This window comes from Mastomys coucha, unplaced genomic scaffold (genome assembly GCF_008632895.1).
Source record: "Mastomys coucha isolate ucsf_1 unplaced genomic scaffold, UCSF_Mcou_1 pScaffold18, whole genome shotgun sequence".
In the NCBI taxonomy this organism is placed as follows: Eukaryota; Metazoa; Chordata; class Mammalia; order Rodentia; family Muridae; genus Mastomys; species Mastomys coucha.
In genome coordinates this window covers 108,150,487-108,175,193 of record NW_022196900.1, presented here as the reverse complement: position 1 = coordinate 108,175,193, position 24,707 = coordinate 108,150,487, and the positions used below count along the sequence as shown (strand labels likewise).

At 47.2% G+C, this 24,707-nt stretch overlaps 1 protein-coding gene across 1 annotated transcript in view; it reads left to right on the top strand.

Annotated features, from left to right (window-relative positions):
- Nucleotides 1–24,707, top strand: part of Pex14 (peroxisomal biogenesis factor 14) — a 143,516-nt gene that overhangs the window by 21,826 nt on the left and 96,983 nt on the right. The window contains exon 2 of the mRNA XM_031379478.1: nucleotides 5,607–5,654. Within this exon, the coding sequence (XP_031235338.1) occupies nucleotides 5,607–5,654 (48 nt within the window). The remainder of the gene's footprint in view (nucleotides 1–5,606; nucleotides 5,655–24,707) is intronic.

Genomic DNA, 24,707 nt, shown 5'->3' with positions numbered 1-24,707 from the left:
CAGGCCTGGCTCTGCCACACTGCAGCTCCTTCCCAGCAGGTGAGGGCAGTCCTGGCTCTGCCACACTGCAGCTCCTGCCTCTCTTCCACCGCGCTCTTTGGATTTTAGTTTTTACTGAAAATAATATGTGTGCGTGTGTACTTACGGCATATAGATGTGTGCATGTAGAGGCCAGAGATCCGCCGTGGGTGTCATTCCTCAGGAGGACATTCACCTTGTTTTTTTGGAGACTGCATCTCCCACTAGATTAGGCTAGGCTGTGTGGCCAATGAGTCCTGGCAGACAGGATGGAGTTCTCCTGCCTCCACCTCCCCAGCACGGGGTTGTTAGCCCATCTACTACAGCCAGGCTTTTTACTTGGGCTCTGGGAATGAAACTTAGGGCCTCAGGCTTGAGCAGCAAGTATGTTATTGACCAAGCTGTCTCCCCAGCCCCCTCATTCTTGCTTATGTAGCCCATACTGGCCTCAGATTCACTATGTAGTTGAGGCTGGCCTTTAACTCCTGAATTCTGCCCTTACCTTCCAGATGCTAGATTACCACACCCACTCACTTTTTTTTTTTTTTTTTTTTTTTTTTTTTTTTTTTTTTTGGTTTTTTGAGACAGGGTTTCTCTGTGTAGCCCTGGCTGTCCTGGAACTCACTCTGTAGACCAGGCTGGCCTCGAACTCAGAAATCTGCCTACCTCTGCCTCCCAAGTGCTGGGATTAAAGGTGTGCACCACCACTGCCCGGCTGCCCACTAACTTTTAATTAATTTGTTAGTTAATGAATTAATTTTGAGGCAAGGCCTTATTATGTAGCCCTGTGTAGTCTAGAACTGGCTGTGTAGATTAGGCTAGCCTCAAACTCATAAAATCTGCCTATCCTTGCCTCATGAGGTCTGGGATTAAAAGTGTATACTACACTCAGCATTTTTTTAAAATTTAATTTAATTAATTTTTGTTGTTGTTGTTGTCGTTGATTTTTTTTTTTTCTCCAGACAAGGTTTCTCTGTGTAATCCTGGCTGTCTTGGAACTCATTTTGTAGACCAGGCTGGCTTTGAAATCAGAGTCCCACCTACCTCTGCCTTCTGAGTGTTGGGACTAAAAGTGTGGGCCACTACACACAACCTGCTGGAGTTTGTTCTTTCCCTCTGTTATGTGGAACTGTGGGGCTTAGGTGTCCAGGCTTATCAATAAGCACTTTTCCCTGGGTTATCAATAAGCACTTTCCCCTGGATGATCAATAAGCACATCAGGCTTGATGGCAGGTGTCTTTACTAAGCTGCATCACTGACCCCAACTTCGTATTCTTTTAAAGTACGCTAAGCCTTTGCTTTCTTCCTGTTGCAGCACCTCGTCCTGCCCTCTGAAGGGCCTAAATGTGGGTGTCAGAAGTTTTTTTTTATGTGCATTGATGTCTGCATGTATGTCTGAGAAGGGGCCAGATCCCTGGAATTGGAGCTACAGTTGTAAGCTGTCATGTAGTTGCTGGGAATTGAACTGTGGTCCTATAGAAGAATAGCCAATGTTCTTAACTGCTGAGCTATTGCTCCAGCCCCAGGCCTCCTGCTTGTATCTCTACTGTAGACCTCAGTTGGTGGTTTCCAGGCCTTCTTTCTCTCTTTTGTTTAAAGCTGTTAATGATCTTTTGAAGAGTTCCAGAGTTGAGCTGGAATTTAGTTTGTAGAGATCTTTTCTAGGCCAGATGTCACTTGAAGAGATAGACCTAGCGACCAGTATTCAAAGACATGTTGGGCATTTTGTAAAGGCTGGAGTAGTCAGCCCGGCCGACTGGCTGGGTTCATCCAGCGTGGGCCGGGGTGGTCAGCCGCTCAGCTCTTTGTTCATCTTGAGAGCAGTGTCTGGAGCTGAAAGTGAGATGGGAGGCTGTGCTTCCCTGGGAAGAAGTGAGAGCAGCCAGATGCCCCACAGGTCCAGGGGCATTTGGGTCGGCATAGGTCTGCACTGGCTGTGCTGTTGTATTGGTCTGCTTGTTCCTAAATGCCTGTGCAGCTGTGTAGTCAGAAAGACATTAAATGTGTCAGTGTCCCTCGGGAGTACTGGGCCACAACATTAAATTAAGGACTACATTGTTGCTTCCAGGGCACATCCCTGGCTGTTGCTTGCTTCCTTTGGGCTTTTGTACCCCTGGCAGTTCCTTTGTTTTAATTGTTTAGGCAAAGACATTTAAGACAGGCACGGTGACATACACCTATAATCCCAGTAGTTGGCAGAGGCAGGAGGATCATCAGGAGTTCAGGGTCTGCCTAGGCTACATAGTGAGACCCTTGTGTCCAAAAAAGAAAAAAATCCATGTTTTCTCCCCATTGGGCAAGGCTCTAGATCGAATCCTTGGCACCTCTTGCCAAAGGAAGAGTGCTGAAGGGTAAATGTTTCAGAACACTTAATTGGTACTGTTTACAGTGTGTCCCTCTGCCCACATTGCCTGCGACGAGTCACCTAGCTGTCATTTTTTTTGCAGTGCTGGGTATTAATTTAGGGCCTTGTGGATGCCACAATGGCTCTCAGCTCTTGAGCCACATCCCAGCCTTAGCTGAACTGATTTAAGGGAAATTTCTTTTTAATGATTCATGGTGATGAGTTGTATCTCAAGAAGAAAACTTTGAGTTAAGAATGAGATTTCTCCTGGGCAGTGCTGGCACACATCTTTATTCCCAGCACTTGGAGGCAGAGGCAGGCGGATTTCTGAGTTCTTGGCCAGCCTGGCCTACAGAGTGAGTTCCAGGACAGCCAGGGCTACACAGAGAAACCCTGTCTAGAAAAAGAAGAGTGAGACTTCTTAAATACCAAAGCTGTTTGTGTTCATTTAAACATGTATGTATGTATGTATGTATGTATGTTGTGCATATGCTTGAGCACACGTGTGTCCTTGTGGAGGCTAGAGGACAACTTGTGGGAGTTGGTTCTTTCCATCTCATGGGTTCTGGTTCTTGCACTCAGGTCTTCTGGCTTGGTGGCAAGTGCCCTCATCTGCTGAACCGTGTTACTGATGTTTGTTTTGTCTGGTCAGATAGGCTACATGATTGCTTATGGGGTAGCATTAAATTAAGACTGTTGCTTAATAAAATATGATTGAAACACAATTTGATTATTTCCTTTAGTTAAATGTGCAAATGCCTATGTGTACTGCTTGCCGAGGCTGTGCGGGTGAGTCATGTGACCTTTGCTTCCGTTTCGTCATCAGCAATAACTCTGTACAGCTAGTGTGAGAATTAAGTGAAGAAAGAGCGAATGTTAGTGCTAGTTAGTGCCTGCCGGCCACACCGAGGGCGGGCCTCAGGAGACACTGGGAGTTAGTGAGCTAGAACAAGTGTCTGTTTGCCGAGGATTGACCTGGGTAGGGGGCTATGCTTCGCCAGTGAACCTCACCCTGGTCTCTGCCCTCCCTCTCTTCCCTTCTCCTCTCCCCTCCCCTTCCCTGTCCCTTTTCTTCCCTGCCTGTTTTCTTGACTCCTTTTTTCTTTCTTTCTCCTCCTTGTCCCTTCTTTTTCTTTTTGAGACAGGGTCTCATGTGCTATAGGGGTGGCCTATGATTCATAAGCTCGTGCTTTAGCCTCTGGAGTGCTGGAATTACAAACTTTGCCTGCACATTCAGCTTCTTTATTAAAAAAAAAAAAAAAGTTTAAGCCAGGCATTGTAGCACATGCCTTTATTGTGCAAAGGCAGGTGGATCTCTGAGTTCGAGGCCAGCATGGTTTACTGAGCTAGTTCCAGAGCAGTCAGGCTCCTGTCTACACAGACAAACCCTGTCTCAAAAAGAAGTTTAAAATGTGTATTTCTTTGTGTCTGAGTGTATGCCTTAGCTGGCCCTGAGTGATGTTGAAGTGTCTGTGGAAGGGACAGCTTGTGCAAAGCCCCTCAACAAGGAAAGCAGAAACCAAAAAGTGTGTCTGTTGTGGATGAGCTCGGGAGTTTGGCAATACGAGAGTCTTGACATGTGGTTAGAATAGATGTGAGGCTTCCAGGACTGCGCTGAGGACTTTTTTCTTGTCTTCTGATAACAATAAGGAGTTATTGATGATGCTTATGGGTGGAGGAGTAAGTAAGGGAGATGATTGTCCTTTATAAATGATTTGGTTTTTGTGTTGTGGAAAGTGAATTGGAAGAGAGCCAGCATGAATCCAGGTAAGCTGATTAGAAAGCATTTGCAGTGGTCCAGGCAAGTGATTCTGGAAGCTTGGACCAAAGTGATGGCAGCAGAGATAAAGAGAGGTAGAGGGTTGACTCCATGGCTACGTAGGAGAGATGATAGGCAGGAGGAGATGAGGGGTACCTTTGGGGAGTAAGGGAGGGAGCTCTTGAAGACCTCCCAGCAGTTACTGGCGACCAGGCATCCATGGCAGTCAGGGGAGTCTGTGCTAAGACTTAAAAGTCTAAGGGGAGGCAGGAAGGAGGCCTGGGAGGGTGGCACACTCGGGTATGAGGCCTGACCTCCAGTTAGAGTGTCAAGCTGCCTGGCCTTCTGCTCTTCGGGTGATGATGGAGCTCTTAGGAGAGGACTCTGGGTAAAGAGAGGTCTTGCACTGTGTCAGGTGCCTTTTGTGTGGTGGCAGGCAGTTGCGAGGTAAGGCTGTCTTTAGGAACCTTCTCTAGACGCTTTCCTCTCCCAGCTTCTGCCCTTTTCATAGGAGGCTGGGACAGGCCGTCTGAACGAGCCTGGAGGCAGAATGGAGGCCTGCTCCTGGACACACATTAGCTGCCCTTGTCCGGACGTTATCTGTAGAAAATTGGCAACTGACAATGTCAGTAACGGTAAACTAACCAAAACTCAGGCAGGCTGCTTGTCTTATCCTTCTGGAGATTTGTGTCTTGCTGTAGCCCCCCATTCTTGCTCTGAATTTTGGCTAGTGCAGTATAGGGTTGAAGGTGTGAGAGAAAGGCTGTGGCCCAGAAGGAAACAGATGGGAGCCTGGCCAGCAGGTCTCAGTGCTGTTTGCTTGCTCATAGGCTGGTCTGTTTGTTTCACAGCCTGACACCTGGTTATTTCTGTGAAAGACTTAGCCTCAGAGTAGGTTCTCAGTGATGGGCAGCCTCACCGGGGCAGCAGCCCGGTGGCAGCAGTGGTTGTGGTACATTCGTTTGGTCCCAGCACTGGGGAAGCTGAGACAAGAGGGTCAGGGGTTAAGGTTACACTTAGTTATACAGTGAGTTGGAGGCCAGCTTGTGCTACGTGGAGACCCTGGCACAGAAGTGAAACAATCCAAAGAAAGTGGCACTTGGCTGCAGGGAGAGAAAACACCCTTATGTGGGTTGTTGGTGCCCCCCTGTGGCTGCCTTTGGTTCTACACTTTTGCTCTGCTCTGTAGTTTTCAGTCCATCTGTGATGGTGGTAGAAAGCCGTATAGATCATTCTTAGGCCTTTTTCTGGTCTTTTTTGTCATGGCCCCCATCCCTCCTGATTGCATCTGATCCTTGGTCCTCCTGAGAAAAAACAAACCCTGTTCATGAGGGGCTATGACAGTGAACCCAGAAACAGTCTGCAGACTCAGATTCGCAGCTCCTGCTCTAGGGAGAGCAGAACCGACCTGGGCGCACTGCTTGTATTTCTGATGTCCATGAGGTGGCACTGTGATCTTATTTTTGTTTCTGTTTTTCTTTGTAGCCAAGCTCTTCTCCAGGAAGTGAAAATGTGGTGCCTCGAGAGCCACTGGTAAGTATGAAAGAAACCTGACGAGCCTATGGCTTCGTATCAGTGGCATGCTAGTAGGCAGTACCTGGTGATGCCTGGCCCCTGACCTCTGGCTTGTGACTTCTGTTTATCACAAGGGAGTGACAAGACCTCTTGGGTCTTTCCTGGAACTGAGAGCACCCACCCTGGCAGTCACATGGCACTCTGTTGGCTACTGATGGTAGACCTAGGTGACAGCAGGGTTGCTGCTTGTCAGCTTCCGATTGTGGGAAACCTGAAATAGCTAGTTTTTGCTTCTCAGTGAAGCACCAAGGTGGGTTCCCTTTAAGGACAGATGAGAGGAGGGTTCTGGGGTTGCCTGGTCTGTGGTTCTGACTGTGGTAGGCGGCACCCATGGTATTGTAGACTCTTGATAGGAAAGAAGCCCACTGAGGGCTGAAGGGCCTTTGCTATTTTTAAATAAGGAGGGCCACCTTCTATAGCTCAGTCTATCCTTGAACTCACTATGTGGCCTAAGCTGGATTCATGCTCACAACAGTTCTGGCACAGCTTCATAAGTGCTGGAGTTAGAAGACAAACACCACCATTTTCAGCTAAGTAACTCTCTGCAGAGTGGTTTTGTTTTGGTGGTCTGAGCCAGAGTCCCTGCCTGCCTGCCCTGTTTTCATTGTTTGGCATTTTAGGACTTGATGTAACTCCTGTGGGCTGGGTAGTAAGACAGGTTCTGTGCAAACCAGATCGGTTTTAGGGGCGCGCCAGCATTGGGTTTAATGTTGCCAAGCGTTTCCTCTCTTGGAGTGGTGGTGGCTGGTGAGCATGGGGCGCGCTGCCCAGCCTTTGTTTCTGCAGCTCGGCTGTCTCCTGCTTTCTTCACTCTTCCCTGGCCAAGCTGGAGGGATGGTGGGAAGCCCTGGCTGGGATGAACAGGGCCAGGTTCTAGCATGTTCTAAGGCTTTCTAGGCAGAGAGTGAGATGGATCTGGCTGTAGATGGGCCCAGAGGACACACGTGCCTCCCAGACTTTTCCAGGGGAGTGGCAGTGTTACTTGTGTCACTTCTGTCACCTGTGATGGGCTCATCCCAGCATGTGTGTGGTACCTCTCTTCACTCTCTTGCTTTGCCGGCTCTCCATAGGGCGCTTTGTTCTGCCAGGCTTGTGTGCTTTCTCTGTGGTCTGCCTCCAAGCCTTTCAGAGAGAAGTTGTGACTTACACTGAAGTCCAAACTGAACACAGCAGCCCCTTTCTATCCCTTACTGCTACGAGCTCTTTTGAAACTTCCTGATTTGGCTTTCCATCCTCAAAGTGAGGCCAGGCTGTCTTTTGGGAGCACGACTGGAAAAGCTCTTTGGAAGCCTAGAGTCTCTTATGCTGGCTAACTCCTGGGTGTGGGGAGCCCTGCAGGCCTGTGCTGTGTAGGATTCTGAATGTGGCTCCTTCCGCTGCACTGTGCATCTCTGCCTGTTGGCTGGTTATGTTATTTCTTTCTTTTCTGGGAGCCCCTGAGCAGTCTTCAAACCCTGGTAGCCTGTGATCGTCCAGAGTTCAGACTCATTCTCTCCAGGCCAACTCTACAATTACCTTATATTTAATTAATATTTTTTCTCCTCTTTACGTACTTACTGCATAATTGCTCAGAGGAAAGAAAACACATAGCAGCAATTTATATATATATAAAAAAAACAATAATTAAAAAAAAACCCGAAATAAACTCCCATCTCATTTGGGCTGATCCTGTGAGTTGGGTAATTAGGGCCCTATTAAAAGGTAGACCCTTTCTCCTTCCCCCCTCCTTTTTTATTAATTTTTTTATATTAAACTCCCACAGTCTCTCAGTCATGCCCTTATTGCTTTTGGCCAGCCATTTGCAGCAGCCTGATTAAATGAGGGCACCAGCCGAGTTGTATGGTCTTGTGTGAACAACTCCTTTCTCTCGGGAGTGGTGGCAGGAGGGTGTCGGCAAAGGAGCCCATAGAGAGCTAGCTTGTGGGGCAGGCCAGGGGCACAGGTTGAGCACCAAGAGAGCTCTTGGCAGCTATGGACTGGTGACTGCCTAGATGACCGACCATCCTAGGGTGCTGGAGAGGCAGTGGGCAGCAGCTCAGGCCCTCAGCTCTCAGGCCCTCAGCTCAGGCACGGGGGTGTGGTTTGGGAGCACTCAGTGCTTGGCTCCTTCAGTAGGGAGGGAAGGTGTTCAGGCCCAGTGCTGGCTGTCTCCTGGATGCTTAACCGCAGCACTGGAAAACAGACAGTTACAAAATCAAAGAAGCCTTGTTTTTTAAGTAATTTGTGTATTTTATTTGGGGAAGAAAAGGCATTTGTATACATGAAACAATTAGCAAAAAGGGAACATTGTATGTAATTTTAGGAAGCTCCACGAAGTTGTGTATAATTTGGTGCAGAATTGCCTGGCTGTGAGTCTGAGAGGGTCCCTCAGTCAGAGGAGGATGGTTGTTGGGCGGGAACTTAGGGATCGTTTCTGAATTGTCTGGAGCTAGGTAGGTCTTGAAGAACATGAGAGTAAAGTTATTTTTAACTCATTGCAGTGTTTTTGTTTTTTGTTTTTTGTTTTTTTCATTTTGAGACAGCAAACATTTTTTAAGAATGAGGGCAGTTGGGCATATGGTGCACACTTGTGATCCCAGCCCTAAAGAAGCTGTAGATGATGCGTTCAAGGTCACCTTAGAACTCTGGGGAGAGTCTGTGCCTGGGCCGCTCAGTGGCGGAGTGCTCATTTAGCAAATGTGAAGCCCTGATTTCTAACACAGAAAGAATGGCTGCACAGGACAGCTTGGTTCTAGTCCTGCTTGGGTGCCGACAGAGCTTGGGTCTTAGACTTCCTTCCAATCTCCTGGTTTCTGGTTATTTGAAGTAGGAGGTAAATAAGTTCAGTTTGCACATCTGCTCATTCGTCTCCGCTCTGTTTCTCAATAGTCAGCCACACCACTGCTCATCTGCTTTACACAGCCCCCGTGTGTTTGCTTCAACTAGAATTTCAGCTTCTTGCTCTTGGGCACCAAATTCTCTCTGATGGGCGAGTCTCCTGCTGTCTTTGCTGCCCCTGGTTGTAGGTATAAGTCTTTTCCCTGTTTCTTTATTATTCGCTTGCTTGTTTTGATGCAGTGTCCGACTCTGGCTTAGCTTGCCTGTCCTTCTGTGGCCTCCTCCTGCTTCCTGAGTGCTGGTCACCCTGCTGGTTTTAGTTTCAGTCTTTACTCCCTGCCTCCTTCCTCCAAAATAATCCAAAGAGGACTTCTGCCTTGTCAACTTTTCTAGATTGTGTAGCGGTCAGAAGACAATTTTGGGGAATTAGTTTTCTTGTTTCTTTTTTCATGTAGGTTGTGGAGAATTGAACTCAGGTTGTCAGGACTAGTATCAAGTACTTTTACCTATTGAGCCTTCTCAATTTACTGAGCTCTTATAGGAAAAGATGCCCTACCATTGTGGAGCTGGTAGTCTCAGTCTAAAAGTACTCCTTGTAGCCTCTGGCTCTTGCTTCTTAAGATCAAGGCGGAGTCTTGTCATCCCGTGGGGTTCCACAGCATTTTTGAATTTTGGTCCTTTTAGGAAAGCTCACACCCTGGATGCCTGAGATTCTTCTCTTGCTTTGTTTTGTTTGGTTTGAGATAGAGTTTCACCACACACACACACACACACACACACACACACACACACACACACACACAGAGAGAGAGAGAGACTGGCCTGGAACTCACTATGTACACTAGTAGATCTGCCTGCCTCTGCCTATTGGGCATGTGCCACACAGCTCTGCTCAGCTCTTCTCCCCATCCTTAAAGGTGTGTGGATGTTTTACCTTCCTTGTATGTATATATGTGTACCATGTATGTGCCAGGTGCCTGAGGAAGCCAGAAGAGGGCACTAGATCCCCTGGAACTGGAGTTATAGACAGTTGTGATCTGCCTTGTGGGTGCTGGGAACTGAATCTGGGTCCTCTGCAAGAACAGAAAGGGGTCCCCCCTTCTTTTTTAAAAAAAAAAGAATTATTTATTTATTTTATGTATGTGAGTATACTGTCATTCTCTTCTCTCCAGAAGAGGGCGTCAGATCCCATTTACAGATAGTTGTGAGCCACCATGTGGTTGCTGGGAATTGAACTCAGGACCTCTGGAAGAACAGTCAGTGCTCTTGACTGCTGATCCATCTCTCCAGCCTCAGAAAGTGCTCTTAACCACCAGGTCCTCTTTCCAGCTCTTCTCTTTGTTTTTAAAACCAGTTCACTAGAGGCTGGTTATCAAAGGGTTATTAATACCTTGGGGAATCTAGGAAGCCAGCCAGTTCTGTGAATGTCTGAATGGTTGTGGCTGGTTGCCTCTCTTCCATCTCCAGATGAAGGTCCTGACAGTCTTCCCCGGGTTGTGTCTTTTGCAGCTTTTGTGGTTAAATACTTTGCTGTACTAGTTGGCAGGATCCTTGTGGATAGGTGGTTTTCATTTTTTCCCCATTAGAACATTTCTGAAGGATGACACTCACATGCTCAATACATTTCTTTGTGCATATTCATGTATGCAAGTATGTACATGCATGTATGTAATAGCATAACAAATGCAGATATATTATAAAATCAAAGTATTCTTTGGGGAAATGTGGACATGGGAGACTGCACTCAATAGTCTCGGCTGGTCTGCACCTCATTATGTAGCTCACGTTGGGCCTGGAACTCATGGCAGTTATCCTGCCTCAGTTTCCAAGTGCTAGAATTATGTACCACACCTGGCTCAATAAACTTGTTTTTGAGACATTCACAAAAGTGCTTTACATACACGAGTAATGAAATCATAAACCTGAGAATTTTAGGAAGTTGACTTTTTTCCCCAGGAAGATTGTGAGAGTAGTTTTAAGTGTTCCTGGCTGGTCACTCCTGCCATTTTCATGCTTAGGACCTCTGTCAGGATGTTTGTGAACAGGATGACATCGAGCAGACAGTGTACAAATGCATTAATTTATTTTTGTATATTGCCCATGCTGGCCTTATTCTCACGACCCTTCTGCCTCAGCCTTCTGACTGACTGAACTGTAACTGGTTTTATTTGGGAACAAAACCAAATATAGAGAGGTTGAGAGCGGGCTCCCTGTGCCTGTTGATGGTGAGGCTGTCTGTCACCTGTGCCTGGAGCCAGGTTAGGGAGGCACGCTGCCTTTCCTCCTTTCCCACTCCCCACCTGGGTAATCTAAAACCTTCAGTGAGGAAGATGTTCCCGGAAACCAGCTCCTGGTTTGGTGCCTGCCTGAGTTTCCCTCTCTTCCTGACAGAGCTGTGAAGGAAAACTTGTTAGCTCAAAATGCTGAAATGGATGAACTGGGCAAAAGCCTCATTCCATTTCTGGGTGGCTCTAATCTCTGGGCCACTTACTGATTTTGAAATTACTGCCTCTTCCTACCCCATCCTTCCTATTATAGTCTGAGAGGCTTATGGAAAAGACTAGGCGGAGCCCTTCAGTTGCTTCCTCTTTCAGGTAGATGAGGAGCTTGTTTTTTTCAGTTTGGAGGTATTCTTTTACAAATAATTATTAGATGAATCGAAACTCTTAGGGGTAATAATTAGAAGACCTGCATTGAGGCAGTGCTTGCCTTTGTTTATGCTTCAGCTTCCTGGCTTTGCATGGCTTCCTTTGTGTTTGCATGGCTCCTGGAAGCAGAGGCCCTGCCCTGTGGATCACTGAAAGGTGCTTCTGAGATGGAGGACCCAAGGCTGGAGTAGTTGTATGTCTTTTTTTCTGAGCACACTGCTTGGGGAAGGCCTGTCTTTAATCTAGTCCCCACGATGTCATTCTTTAGGAAGGAAGCCTTGTGGCCCCCTTGTACCTGGAGGTGTGGGCTGAGTTTCCCAGCTGCTCCAGCAGTGCTGATGTAGGTGGAATCCACACCTCTTACTGGGACAGAGGGAACATTCCAAAATGCTTTCCTTTGTTTAAAATTGATCATTATCTTGCTGGAAGAATTGTTCATGTGCAAGCATCTTTTAGTGTGGCCTACAGGGTGGGCACTCCTGTGGCATGCATGGGGCCCCTGTGACCCTCTAAAGATCACTGCACATGCTGTTCTCAGGGTAGCCTGTGTCCCGAATTTCCACAGTAATTTCCATTTAAAATGTTTGAGCCCATTGTCAAACTACACAGACTGATTGGGCTTGAAAAATATGTCCCCTAGTTAATCCTGGGTACGTGGTGCAGAGCTGCAAGAAGATAAAGTGGTGCTTAGGAGAAGGACATGTCTGCCGCCTTCCTTTCCCTCCCTGCTCTCCTTTCTTTTATGGTCTGTAGTTATAACCAAGATTTACGCTTGTTGCTCTACAAATCTTCTCTCTGCCATTACGAGTTTGTCCGAGCAGTCTCGAGACGGGCTGACACTGAGTGATTCTGAGGTAAATCTATCTGGGGCACCTCTGACAGTGGGAGGCAGAGAGGCGCTAACACATGGCCCCCAGCGGAGTGTGTGTGAGGTGAATTGCCCTGTCAAGAAGACCCTTGCTCGGCCACCTTTGTGACTTCTTAGAAGCCACCAGGACTGCAGCTCCTGCTCGCAGAGTCTCAGGGTAAGCTCGGGTTGCTGATCGTCCCTTTTACCAAGGGATCTTCCAGGAGGCCTCTTGCTCCTTGATGTCAGCCCTGACTCAGGCAGGCATACAGTGAGAGGATCTCTGGCTTAGGGCCTCTTTTTCTAGTTTTGTGGTAGCCGTGAGCTGGTTGCCAACAGAATCCAGCTTGCAAGTTGAGTGTATCAATGGTTTCATTTTCTCCCTCACATCACTGGAGATGGGTCATGGAGAGGAGGAGTAAACGTTCACACAGCAGTGCTTCTCTTCCCCTGGATTTGCCTTTTGTCCCAGCTTCGTGGCTTATGTACTTTTTTTTGAGGTAGGGTCTCATATGTAGTCCAGACTGGCCCTGAACTTGTGATCATCTTGCCTCAGTTTCCCATCATGCCTGGCTTTTGCATGTATATAAAAAAATTACTGTTTTACATTTATTTATTTATTTATTTTGCTTTTGCTTGCATACCCGTGGAGGTCAAACTCCAGTTGCCTTTTCCCTGCCTTTTCCCTGTGTGGACTTCAGAGAGCTGTTTCAGATCTCTTGTGAAGTAAAGTAGGGCACACCTTAACATGCTTTCCTTTACAAGTGTCAAGAGCTTCTTTTGACATCCTGTACCTCGGTGGTTCTCAACCTGTGAGCTATGACCCCTTTGGGGGGTCGAATGACCCTTTCACAGGGGTTGCCTAAGACTATCAGAAAACACAGATATCTACATTATATTTCATAACAGTAGCAAAATTAGTTATGAGGTAACAATGAAAATAATTTTATGGGTAGGGGTCACTACAACATGTATTAAAGGGTGGCAGCGTTAGGAAGGTTGTGAGCCGCTGCTGTAACTGACGAGGCCAGGATTCCCATGGGGCGGCCTGGACAGTCGCTCCCACATTGTTTCTGACACATACTGAGTATCAGTCAGCTGTTCGTAAACCCCTGCCAAGTATACTTGTTTTTGAGCAGTGCTGTGGTTTTAAATATGATATAAACAGGTAAGGCAGATGTGAAGAGAGGATTCTGCAAGAGTGATGTGTTCTGTGAAGATCAATGTAAAGAGAATCTTCCACGGAAAACCAAGTTCCACGTGTAGTGAGGGGAGCTGAGAAGACTGCTCTCAGACTCAGTGGGAGACACACGCTGAGTGAGGTGGAGTCATCAGACCCAGAGAGTGCACACCACCAGCAGCTTCGTGCTGTCTGTAGGCTCTGGGTGTGCGTTAGGAAGGTGGAGGGTGTGTTGTGGGTGGGGTTTCTTCAAGAGAAAGATGTCTAGAACTGCCGTCTGCAGGCCCACACTCAAAGGAAAGGTCTTGGCTCCACATCAAAAGATGAGCGAGTGGCTGTGCATTTGTAGGTTTTCAGTTAGCATGACATGCTGTGGGTATGCAAGGCAGGCTGTACTTTTAATGACTCTTCTATTTAATTGAAAAAAGAAAACTTTTTTTTTTTTTTAACAAACTGAGCAATTATTAGCTCTGATCTCATGGGCCAGGAGGGCTACTGTGTACTCGTGTGGCCTCAGTGCTGGTTTATTTTTGTCAAGGTCCAACTGTCACACTCTGTGAGGATTCCCCTTCTTGTGTTAGAGAGGGGACTGAAGGCAGGGCAGTCAGGTCTCCAGCCTTAGTCTGTAGTGGGCTGAGAGTCAGTGAGACCCTTCCTGTGGAACCCGGGTGGATGGGAGCGCAGACAAGGGGGGAATGTTGCCCTCACCTTCCCTGGCACAGTCCAGTGAGGAGAGGCCGCTCAGACGGCTGTGGCTGTGGCTGTGGCTGTGGCTGTGGCTGTGGCTGTGGCTGTGGCTGTGGCTGTGGGGGAGCTGCCTGCTACCCTGCGCTTGCTCTGAGGAGCCATCGCTTTACTGTATCCTCCCTGGTTGGAGTCTTTTGTGTGCATCTTCGCTGTTGAAAAGACACCTATTAATTTATCACAGGTGATGTGCGCCTCCTCAGGCTCGGAGGAGGCGTCTGCACCCATGTACCTCACTAATGACAGGTTATGAGATCGAGGGAGATAATAGAATCTTTTCATCTGGTGTCTCTGTGCAGGCTGCTACCTCTTAGGCAGCTTCTAGGGGGCAGCAGCCGCCTGTTATTTCATCTCCTGCTGGCAGGGTGAACAATTTGCCTCTCTGACTCCAGCTCTTAAAGCTGTGCTGTTCGGGTCCTCTGGGAGTCACCAGAATCCACATAAGTGAAGGAAACTCAGTGTCCAGGTTCCTCTGTTTCCCTTTCCTCTGCCCCTCAGGGAAATCCTTTATCTTTATTCTCATCAGCATCCCCTCGTTCCCCCTGTCAGTTACAGGCAGCAGCCGGCACCTGCTTTAGAGATAAGAGAATGGAGATGCCTTTAAGGGAGCATAGTCTTTCTGTCAGCTCTCCTTGCTGCCAACTGCTAGCCATCGATAACCCACTCTAACAGCGCTGTGAGGTTTGGAAACGTCCCCATGAGTCCTGTCAAGCCCTGGTGAGAACACACTGCTGAGTGGTGGATTACCTGTTTCCCTTGCAACCCTGGCACGCTTCAGAGGTTTCTCTACAATTCTAAACAGAGGGAAAGACCTTGGGTTTGCCACTTGTTTAGACGTCGGAGTCTAAGACTGATGGCTGTGCAGTGGGCTTTTTTGGAAGTGAATAAACTAGGCAACTCTTCCCAGAAACGCCCCTGTGCCCTGGCGCAGAGCTTAAGTCCTCTGGACTGGTGGTGTTAGTGCACACAGACAGAGGAGCAAGTCAGCCATGAGAAGGGGTGGGTAGGGCTAGCCAAGAACTCTGTACTGGCCCCTGTGGACGGGCGGTGGCCAGTGCCCTTCTGTGGCTTCCACTTCCCCATAGGCTTCCCCTGAGTGTCCCCACCGAGTGCCTTCAAAGACAAGGCACGGCATCCTCTCCTCCGCTCGTGTTGCTGTTCTAGAAATGACCGTTAGTCTTTGTTAATGAGCGGAAGGAGCACTAGAAACAGTGGCAAATCATCTAACACTGAATTGATCTTATAACTTCTGTTTATCAAGTGATTGTGGTATTGTTATTTCTATAGAGCTTGGAAGTTGCATCTTCAGAGGCTCATTTATAGGAGACTTCTTCCTTTGTAGTATTTAGAAATTGCTTCATTGCCAGTGAATTCTAGATAGATTAGTAGTAGTTCTTCTATGCCCCCCCGCATTACCTCATTGGACTCTGTCAGGTCGGGGGTATCCCCTGCTGACCAAACTGCAGCTAACTGGCTAGAGAAGCTCTGCGGTGTTTGTTTTTGCAGTTCCTGGATTTGGTTTAATGTACAATTGATTTTTAAATGTATTTAATCATTTTTCCTTACCTCATAAGGATTAACCTGCACAAACCTCATTTTACCCTAAGTGTGGCTTGGGGAGGAAGGGAGAAGAAAATTGAGTTTCTCTGGCTTATTTTATTCTTTCACTTTTTATTTTCTGAATAGCTTCTCCTGCCCAAGCAGCTCTATAAAATACAGTGTATTCCGTGGTCATTACTTACTCATTACTAACTGGTCTCTTCTGCTTGCCTTTGTCTGTGAAATAAATACAGGGGACCTAACGATAATTGCTGGCTCTATCGCAGGCTCACCAATTACAGATCAACGGGGAAGGCAGCCGATGGGGGTTTGTGGTTGGTGCTGACTGCCCACCTAGCAAATGTGAGTGAGCCATCATCCTGTGTCGGCCACCTAGCTGGGTTTACTGCCGCAGTCCTTTCCTGGCTCTGTGCTTTGGCTCGGGTGGCCTCGGGTGGCCTCTCCTGGTTCTCCTGGTACAGGTTTCAGCCTCACTTTACTCTGCGTCAGTACTTGTATCCCCCCCTGTCTTGGTTTCCATCTCCTTGATGTGCCTCTGAGGTATTCATGCAAGAGACAAGGTCTCACTATCTATCCCTGCTAGCCCTAGAACTCATTACGGAGATTAGGCTGTCCTAGAACTCACAGAGATCCACTTGCCTTTGTCTCTGAAGTGCTGGGATTAAAGGCATGCACTACTATGCCCAACCTGCTTGCTTATAGTCTTAATCTTTTTCTTTTAGAGGTACTGGGGGTTAAACCTCAGGACTTACACACGCTAGAGAAAAAGCTCCACCACTCAGCTGTACGCCAGCCTTCTGCCTTCATTGTGGCTTCTGATGGTATCTGGAGAGCGAACTCAGGGTCTTGTGTATGCTCTACTCACTGAGCTTATACGGGCTAGGAAATGGTTTCTTGAAACCTTTGGTTTTCTTTACCTTTCTGTCTGCTGAGTCCAAGTAAAGATGTCTCTGTGAACACCCACTTAGCTTCCTTTTAATTGCTGCCGATCTATAGTCTACACAAAGCGCAAAGCAGAGGAAACTGCATTTTACATTAGGCTACCCGGCACAAGTGTAAGGATTTCAGTTGTCCAGGTAGTGAAGGAGTCTATGTTACACGGATATGTGTCCACATGGAATATATTTGTGTCTGTTTTTCCCAGGTATACCTTGCTAAGCTTGCTATGGGGTGGCCATGTACTGTGTTTCTTAGCTCTTGAGTGGTACTGAGTCCACGCTTTTAGGATGGAAGTAAGTGTATGTGCTCACTTACACAGGCTGGAGATGGATTGCACAGTTGCTGCTTTGCTTCCTGCTGGGAACCTAGGGTGCAGCGTTCCCACTGGGGTGCCCATATACTGATGTTCAATGGAGCATTGCCACGTGGGCAGCATAAAGAGGGCATTTATGAACGGGAACATCAGAGGAAGCATTATAACCAAGACCTTTATAGCCTTTCCATTATTATGGTTTAAATCTTGACAGTATTTATTTGCAATGACACTGGGACCAGTAAAGCCAGCGCTCGCTCCTACCTCCTTGCTCTTCCTTCCCCACATCCTGTCCTGAAGCTGTGCTGCATCGCTGAGTGTGCGGGCAGAGCAGCTTGCTTTCAGTTTGTCCAGAAACAGCCCTGTTGACTCAAGCTGGAAGCCAGAAGACTCCCCGTTCTGTTTGTCTCATTGCAGCTGTTGTCTCACAAATGCTCTGAAAGCTGCGAGCTGCGGATGCCACCGAGAGGGCTTTGTCTTTCTGTGCGAGCTCCTCTTACCTCTTGTCTTGTCTTTTACCTTTCTCTACCCCTCTTCCCTTTCAGAATTATTTTCTCTTTAACTACTCTCTCTTTCTCTGTCCCTCCCTGCCTCCTTCTCACCTTTGATGACTATGGTGGCGTCTGTAGGTGATGGGCTTTTTGCTGACATCATGGTACATTCTTTCACGCTTTAGTGCTACTTGATTGAAAGTATGTACTCTCCAGTTAAAATATTTGTTTACATTTGTTTCATGTGTACGAGTGTTTTGCTGCATGTGTGTATGTACATCACAGATGTGCCTAGGATACTTGGAGGTCAGCTACCTGGAACAGGAGTTAGGGGTGGCTGTGAGCTTCCATGTTGGTGCTGGGAACCAAACCTGGGTCCTCTGCAAGAAGATCAATGCTGTTTGTTAACCACTGAGCCATCTCTCTAGCTCCAGCCCTCACATTTTTATTGTCTGGTGGAGAAATGGAAGTGTCTTTGCATGTCATGGTTATAAAGTACTCACTGGGTTCAGTGCTGGAAGCCAGGTGCCATGCTAAGTCATAGCAGTAACTCATTGTCATAACTGCATATTTTGTAAGACAAAAGGCATTCTGGGCCTCTTAAGTCTATTTCTTCCACCAAATGGCTACCACAATCACAGAAGGACCAGTTGCACTAGAACTTACTGAAATGGCTTCTAAGGGACTATGACTTTTAAGGACTGTAGGACCAGTAGGGACCGAGGCCTGTGATTTCTAAGGAATTTATTCACTGTAAGACCGTAGCAAAATGTGTATTGTTCTTAGAAGCCCTGGATCATTAACCTCCAACCCTGAAGGTGCTCTGTAACTGGAACTGTGAACTGTGATGTGAAGAGCAGGTATCTGTGGGTGGGGTGGTGGGATCTACCATTATACTTACTAGGGATTTCAGTCAGGACTTGGAAAATCTTTTTTCCTGATAGCTGACACTGTGGCACTTGATTGAGTCACCTGATTGATGACATGAGCATCTCTGGGTGTTAAACACCTGGCCAGGGAAACAGAGACTCTCTGCGGACTTACTCAAAGAATGGCAGACAGATTGCTGGATTTTAATGAAGATGGGGTGGGTCCCTGCTGCTCAGCTGCTGTGGAGCATAACAGTCCCGGCATTAACTTCAGGGTGTGTTGTGTGGAAACCTGCTCAGGTATCATTTGTCAAACCTTTGAGTCCATCAGGACTAATCCTAGTAGTAACCTCACAAGTATAGGAGGAGCCTCTCATCCAGATACCTCCGGTCCTCCCTCTTCTTTTTAGAAGATCTTGGACCGGTTTTAGCCTTTAGAAGAGTCATCTCCTAAATTCCGTTGTAATAAAGCTTTTCCCCTGTGTGCATGGAAGGAAGGAGACTACTGCTCCCTGATGTGTGTGTGGGGTGCCAGATATGTATGGTTTCATCACAGTCTTTAATAAACCAATGGCTACGTGCTCTTAAAAGGAACTCTGTACATACACTGGGTGCCAGTCACACGGAAGGCTGTATTTTCATTCTCTTGGCTGGGGGTCTCACTGGTTGTGGTGCTGGCAATCAGAAAGCTGTAAATCTGCTAATCTAGTACTCTAAACTTCTCAGGCTAAAGTGGGAGCGGGTACTACCTTCAAATGCACACATTGGCATTCCTCTCTGAGGATGACAGTTTGGACAAGGATTATCCTAAACTATCCTAAAATTTCTGGCCGTTTTGATTGGGTGTGGGATGGATCTGTAGCTGCTCATGACCTGGATGATTCCGTGTATGTCCTGGAGGCACCTTGTCCAGTCTCCTTCAGGAGCTCCCACTTGATTCCCTTCCTAGGCAGGGCTTGAGGAGCCTAAGGCCCCTTCAGTGTCCGTGGCCTGTTGGTTCCCTGCCGTTGCTGCTGAGCCATCCAAGCAGGGTGCCAATTCTTCCATTTAGCTGACTATTATATAGCCCTTAAAAGGGAAGGGTTTATTTTAGCTGGCTGCTATATTGATTGCTATAGGGACGTTTCTATTTTCACTTGCTGCTATATTGACTGGGAAAGGGAAAGGGGCCGTATTGCCGGGAGCTGTCATATTGACTGTTACAGAAAAGATCTGTATTTAAGCAGTACCAGTGCACTGGGATCTCCCAGGCAGGATATTAATGCTAATTCATCCGCTCACCCCCTGCCGTGAGTGTTATTTGTTTAAATCTGTAGATTCCCACAGCGCGTTTATATCCTCACTAGAGTGAGCTCCGCTCCCTGTAATTATTTAACATTATATGCTGATATAAATTGTAACAGTTAAAGAATGGTAATGAGTAGCCAAAAAAGAAAAGGAAAGAAGAGAAAAAGAAAAAAAAAGGGAAGTGGGAAAACAGAAAAAGGAAAGAGAGGCACTATATACAATAGTCTATATGTGGGGTGGATAATCATGTATATTGTATGCATGTGCATGCATGTGCATTCAGTGTATGTATGCATGTGCATGCATGTGCATTCAGTGTATGTGTGCATGTGCATGCATATGTGCATTCTGTGTGAGGCATGGCAGAGTCAGGGTTTCAAAGCAGCAGCATGCTTCTGGTTCCCGGTCTCTAGTTCCAGCTGATGGGGGCGGGGTTGCTCAGTCCAGCTTTTGTGCACCTGTGTGTCTCTGTAGGTGTGCACGTGTGCTCAACACCCCCAACCAGAAGGAGACTGTCAGTGTGTGTCACACTGTACAGTGGAAGTGTATACAGTGCATCTGGTCTAGGTTGGGCAGGGCAGGGCATTTACTCATTAGCGATTCAGCTTCATGATAAGTAGCTGGTAACTGATTTTTCCTTCAAGCTCGACCCTGTGGTCACAAGGGAACTCTGTGTCTAAATCCTGTTCCCCGGGGGAGGTGGGGAGAGGGAAGGCGGGGGCAGCCCCTGGGAGTTGCTCAGCTGGGATTAAACTAATGGGCCATTGGGTGTCACTGTCGATCTACTGGCTATGTAGTTGGAAGTGATTTCTTTGCTGGGGGGAACTGGATTTCAATAGAACAAGTTTTTTATTTTCCAAGTTGGAGATGTTGTATGTTAGGGTGTTTGAGATTTCTTTCAAAAAGTAGTTGTTTTGTTTGCTTGATTTTGTTATGTTAAGCTTCAAGCATATTTATTGTTCTTGAAAATTGTGTGCTGATTGCAAGCTCTGTTTGGATGCAGCCCGCAGTGCATCCCGATGAGGACTTCCGATGAGGAGAGGACTGGTCCCCTTAATACACCCTAGAAGCTGAGTAGTAAGGAGGGATGATTTGGGCAAGAATCTGAAGGAGGAAGAAAGTCTTTAGACGTATGCGCTAGGCAAATGCTTGCTCCTCCCCTGCTGTGGAGGCGGAAGAGCTCACTGAGCCAGCTCTGGCTGATGCCTGGTCGCACTGGAGCAGAGAAAGGAGTGAGCTGCTAGGCAGCATGGAGCCATGCCAGGCTTCACCACAATTCATACTGTGTCAGTTTAATAAATGCACTACTTAAATTATGAAATTACAAAAGAAAAAAGAGAATGCACTTATTCAGACTCTTAATACATTAAAAATAAGGCATTAAAACTCTGGCTTTTTTTTTCTTCCAGAATCAATAATGAACAGGAAGGGTTGCAGACATTAACAGTCACGGACATCCAAACTCTTATACATAAATTATCTTAGAAAAAATGCACAGAAGACTTGAATAATGTAAATACATTAATGCATTTAATAATTTAAACATTAAAGCACAAGCAGGAATTTGAGGCAGAGGCAGATCTGAGGTAAGGGATTGGTCCTAGAGCGTGTGTGTCCTAGGATCGATGGGTGATTTCCCCTTGAGGGACCCTGGAAAGAGAGTGCCTGGCTGCCTCGTGTGTCTTCCCATGCCAAGAATGCCTGGACATTCCTGATCTCAGCTACTCCCAGCCCCTTACTTCTGTGCATCCCAACCTTCATCTTTAGTTTTTGCATCCTCCAGTCTTATGTTTTTACCTGTTTGTTTGATAGAAAATCAAATGCTTCCACTTAGAATAACAGTGAACTTAGAGAATGTTTTGATTGGAAAACCAAACTAAATTTAAAAATCCTTTGGCCAGCTCTGGCTGCTGGCACTCTGGGAGTAAGATTTGGAGACCGGATGTAGTGGAGTGCAGAAATGGTGGCCCATGTTTGCCCTGGGCACTGGGCCTGACACTGGCAAGTGGCTTGTGCCAGGAAGCAAGGCAGGTGTTGTTCAGGAAGACTCAGTGGTCAGTGCACATGCCTTGCATAGGTGTTTTTTGTCTGGCTATTATTAGCCACACTGATGCCACCTATTTCTCCCTTCCACGACTGTGTCCATAGTGACAGAAACTCACTGAAATGTTGGACACCTGCATTGTGACATACTCTAGGAAGAACCAAATGGCCAGCCAAGACTTTGTGCTTTCAGCTTCATTTAAATCCTGGCAGTTCTTTCGTAGTTCCTAACCTGTTTTTTTTTTTTTTACTGTAATCTTGGGTGAGAAACTTATGTATTCTAACTAAGAACTTCTGTTTCCTTGTAGAGGAGATGTGTTTATTTGGTAAATCATGGAAATGTCTGATTATTGGCTGCTGTAGTATCCTTGAGAAATGGCTGTTGGGTGGGTAGAGCACAACCCATTTTCCTTTTTGCCAAACCTGCTGGAATTCTTTTTCTTTTAACCACCTTTCTATTCTGCCTGAAACGTTACCTGGAATTGGTTAGTTTTTTTTTAAGATTTGTTTATTTATGTATATGAGTGCCCTATTTGCACATATGTATGCCTACATGACAGAAAAGGACACTAGATCATGCTCTGGATGCTTGTGAACCACCATGTGGTGGCTGGGAATTGAAGCCTAAGACCTCTGGAGGAGCAGCTCATGCTCTTAACCACTGAGCCATCTCCCCGACCTAGAATTGTTTTAATTTGGCCCAGACCAGACCTTGTCCTTTCTGGCATCTGGGTTGTTATTTATAACTGTTTTCAGACTTTGTGAAGTCCAAAGACAGTGCGGTTTTCCTGATTACAAGCTGCTTCATAACCACTTTCAGTAGAGAGGCTATAGGCACCGAATCGCACAGAAAAGGATTGGCATGGAGGGTGGGTGAGCTGTTGAGGGCTCACACTGGCGCTGCTCTTGCGGTGTGTGCTGCTCTTGCGGTGTGTGCTTTCTCCGCCACAGCTAGTGAACAGTGGCGTTGCTTCGTGAGCCTTTCCCTGCCTGGTCTATATTAAGGTTCAGTCCTGTGATAACGTGGTCCCAGACCTGCTGTGTTTACTTCTTTCCAGAGATGTCAGAGTCCAGCCCTGACTAGTGGTCCCTCTCCAGCCTGCATTCCACACTCACCCTGGCAGAGGGAAGAGGGCAGAGCAGGTGAACAGGCAGAACCAGACTCTCCTTGAGCTCTGCTAGTCACACCCAGCAAAGCCCTCTCTCTTGTCAGGCTCCAAGAACTGTTTTATGGTCTTAACCACACACTTGGCCCATGTCAGATGAGGGTGGGCTGGACTGGGCAGTGGGGTGGAGATAGACAGGCAGACACCTTTGTACCTTTGCTTCTGTTGGGTGCAAGTGAGGCCGCCATGAGGCAGCGATCACACGATCACACAGCACTGATAGGGTCAGCTCACCAAGTGCATCTCATATGCAGATTCCCTTTAAAGAGAGAGCAGTCAGGTTCATTAATTAAAGGAGCCTGGCTCAAGAGGCCTGTAATTAGAGGTGCTAGAAATCTGAATTTGAAGAGATCTGTGCAGCTGCGTTTTGAAACTGTAGGGAGGTGCAGGCTGTGGGCAGGAATGTGGCTGAACCAGATTTGGGAGGCTCAGCGTGTGGCAGAATTCTCCTTTAAACTTGTGTTCTTCCCAGCTTTCTGTTGTGTTTTTCTTTAGGCAGTTTGGTGACACCAACAGGCTGGTCTAGTGGAGACAGTGGAGACACAGGAGGGTGGGCAGAAGGGAGCTTTTTTAGATTCGATGCTGAGCCCCCAGGAGCAGGGGATTATGTTCTGGATGTAGTTCTTGAGAAAGCTAAATTTCTTTGGGACATGGCCTAAGAGGCAGGGAGGAGAGACGGTGACTGCGGTGCAGGGTCATCTGCGCCAGGCGCATGCCAGGGGCTTCTCTCTATCTCATGAGCTGCCTCTGCGTTCCTCCTGAGTAGCCAGGGATGCAGGATTATGCCCCACAGGAGTGAGCACCTGGGGGATCAAAACAGTGCTTCTCCTTCTGGAAATTACTGGCCTGTCTCTTCTTCATTTCTTCAGTTCTTCACAGGGATCTAATGCTTTGGGTACTTTTTCTCCTTTTTTTTGGGGGGCGGGTGTTTGAGACAGGGTTTTTCTGTGTAGTCCTGGCTGTCCTGGAACTCACTCTGTAGACCAGGCTGGCCTGGAACTCAGAAATCCACCTGCCTCTGCCTCCCAATTGCTGGGATTAAAGGCGTGCACCACCACTGCCCGGCCAGTACCTTTTCTCTTCAGAAACAACTTCCTCTGCCCCATCTTTTTATTTTGCATGATTTAGTAACATTTTTTGTTTATTGTTAAAAAGTTTGATTTTATTTGTTTTTCTTTTAATTCCCCTGGCTACTGTAGGCTGTGGCCAAGAGCCAGGAGAGTTAGGGTGAGGTGGATGGAGGGGCTTAATCAGGGAGAGTTAAGGTGAGGCGCATGGAGGGGCTGCTTCCCATCTCCTCAGGGAGGGAAGAGGAGGCGTGGTTGTGGGCGGGTGCATTCTGAAGACCTGTGTGATCAGGCAGCACCCATGATTGTGGGCCCCAAGACGCAGGAAGCCCCTTGTGCCTCGTGCTTTGTGTTCTTCAGAGTGTTTTATAGACCTTGTCTTCTGCGAAGGGTTGAAGCAGCGTCTGTGTGGTTTAAGGCAGTGCTCTCTGCTCTCTTACATTCTTGGGTACAGTGTACACACTGGGAAGTCAGTGAATCCTTCAGCCAAGGAATAGAATGAGAGTCTCAGCTCACTGCATTTACCATATGCAGATGTGATTCAATTAGATTGAAAACCATTTAGCAGAGTGGTTTTGTGAAATAAATAACTTTTGAAGAAAGGCCACTGTACATAATAAAGTTGTGTTTATTAGGTGAAGGCGTGCTGCCACAGTACTCTCTGCCGGCCCACCTCTTGCCCCCAAATGCTGATTCCCAGGCAGGCAGCATGGGGCTCTTTACAGAAAAAAAATGCCTCTCCGTCACTTCCTGGCACAGGAATTTCATCCTTGATTTACAGTGCTCAGATTGTTAGCGCTGTTGAAGGGGAGACAGTGTGAAGGTCCTCGTGTCCGCTTTGTCCTCTGTGTGAGAAAGGAATCTAGTCGTGTTTCTTCCCGTGTGCTTGTCATAACAGTGCCAGAGGAGTTGGCCATGCTTCGTGTCTTCTTTTCTTCACACGCCACACTGTGTGCTATCTAGTGGGGGGTGTAGAGGGGATAGTTAGGAGAGCCTAAATCAGAAGAGTAGAAAGGTTCCCCTTGTACCCCCTTTTTCTA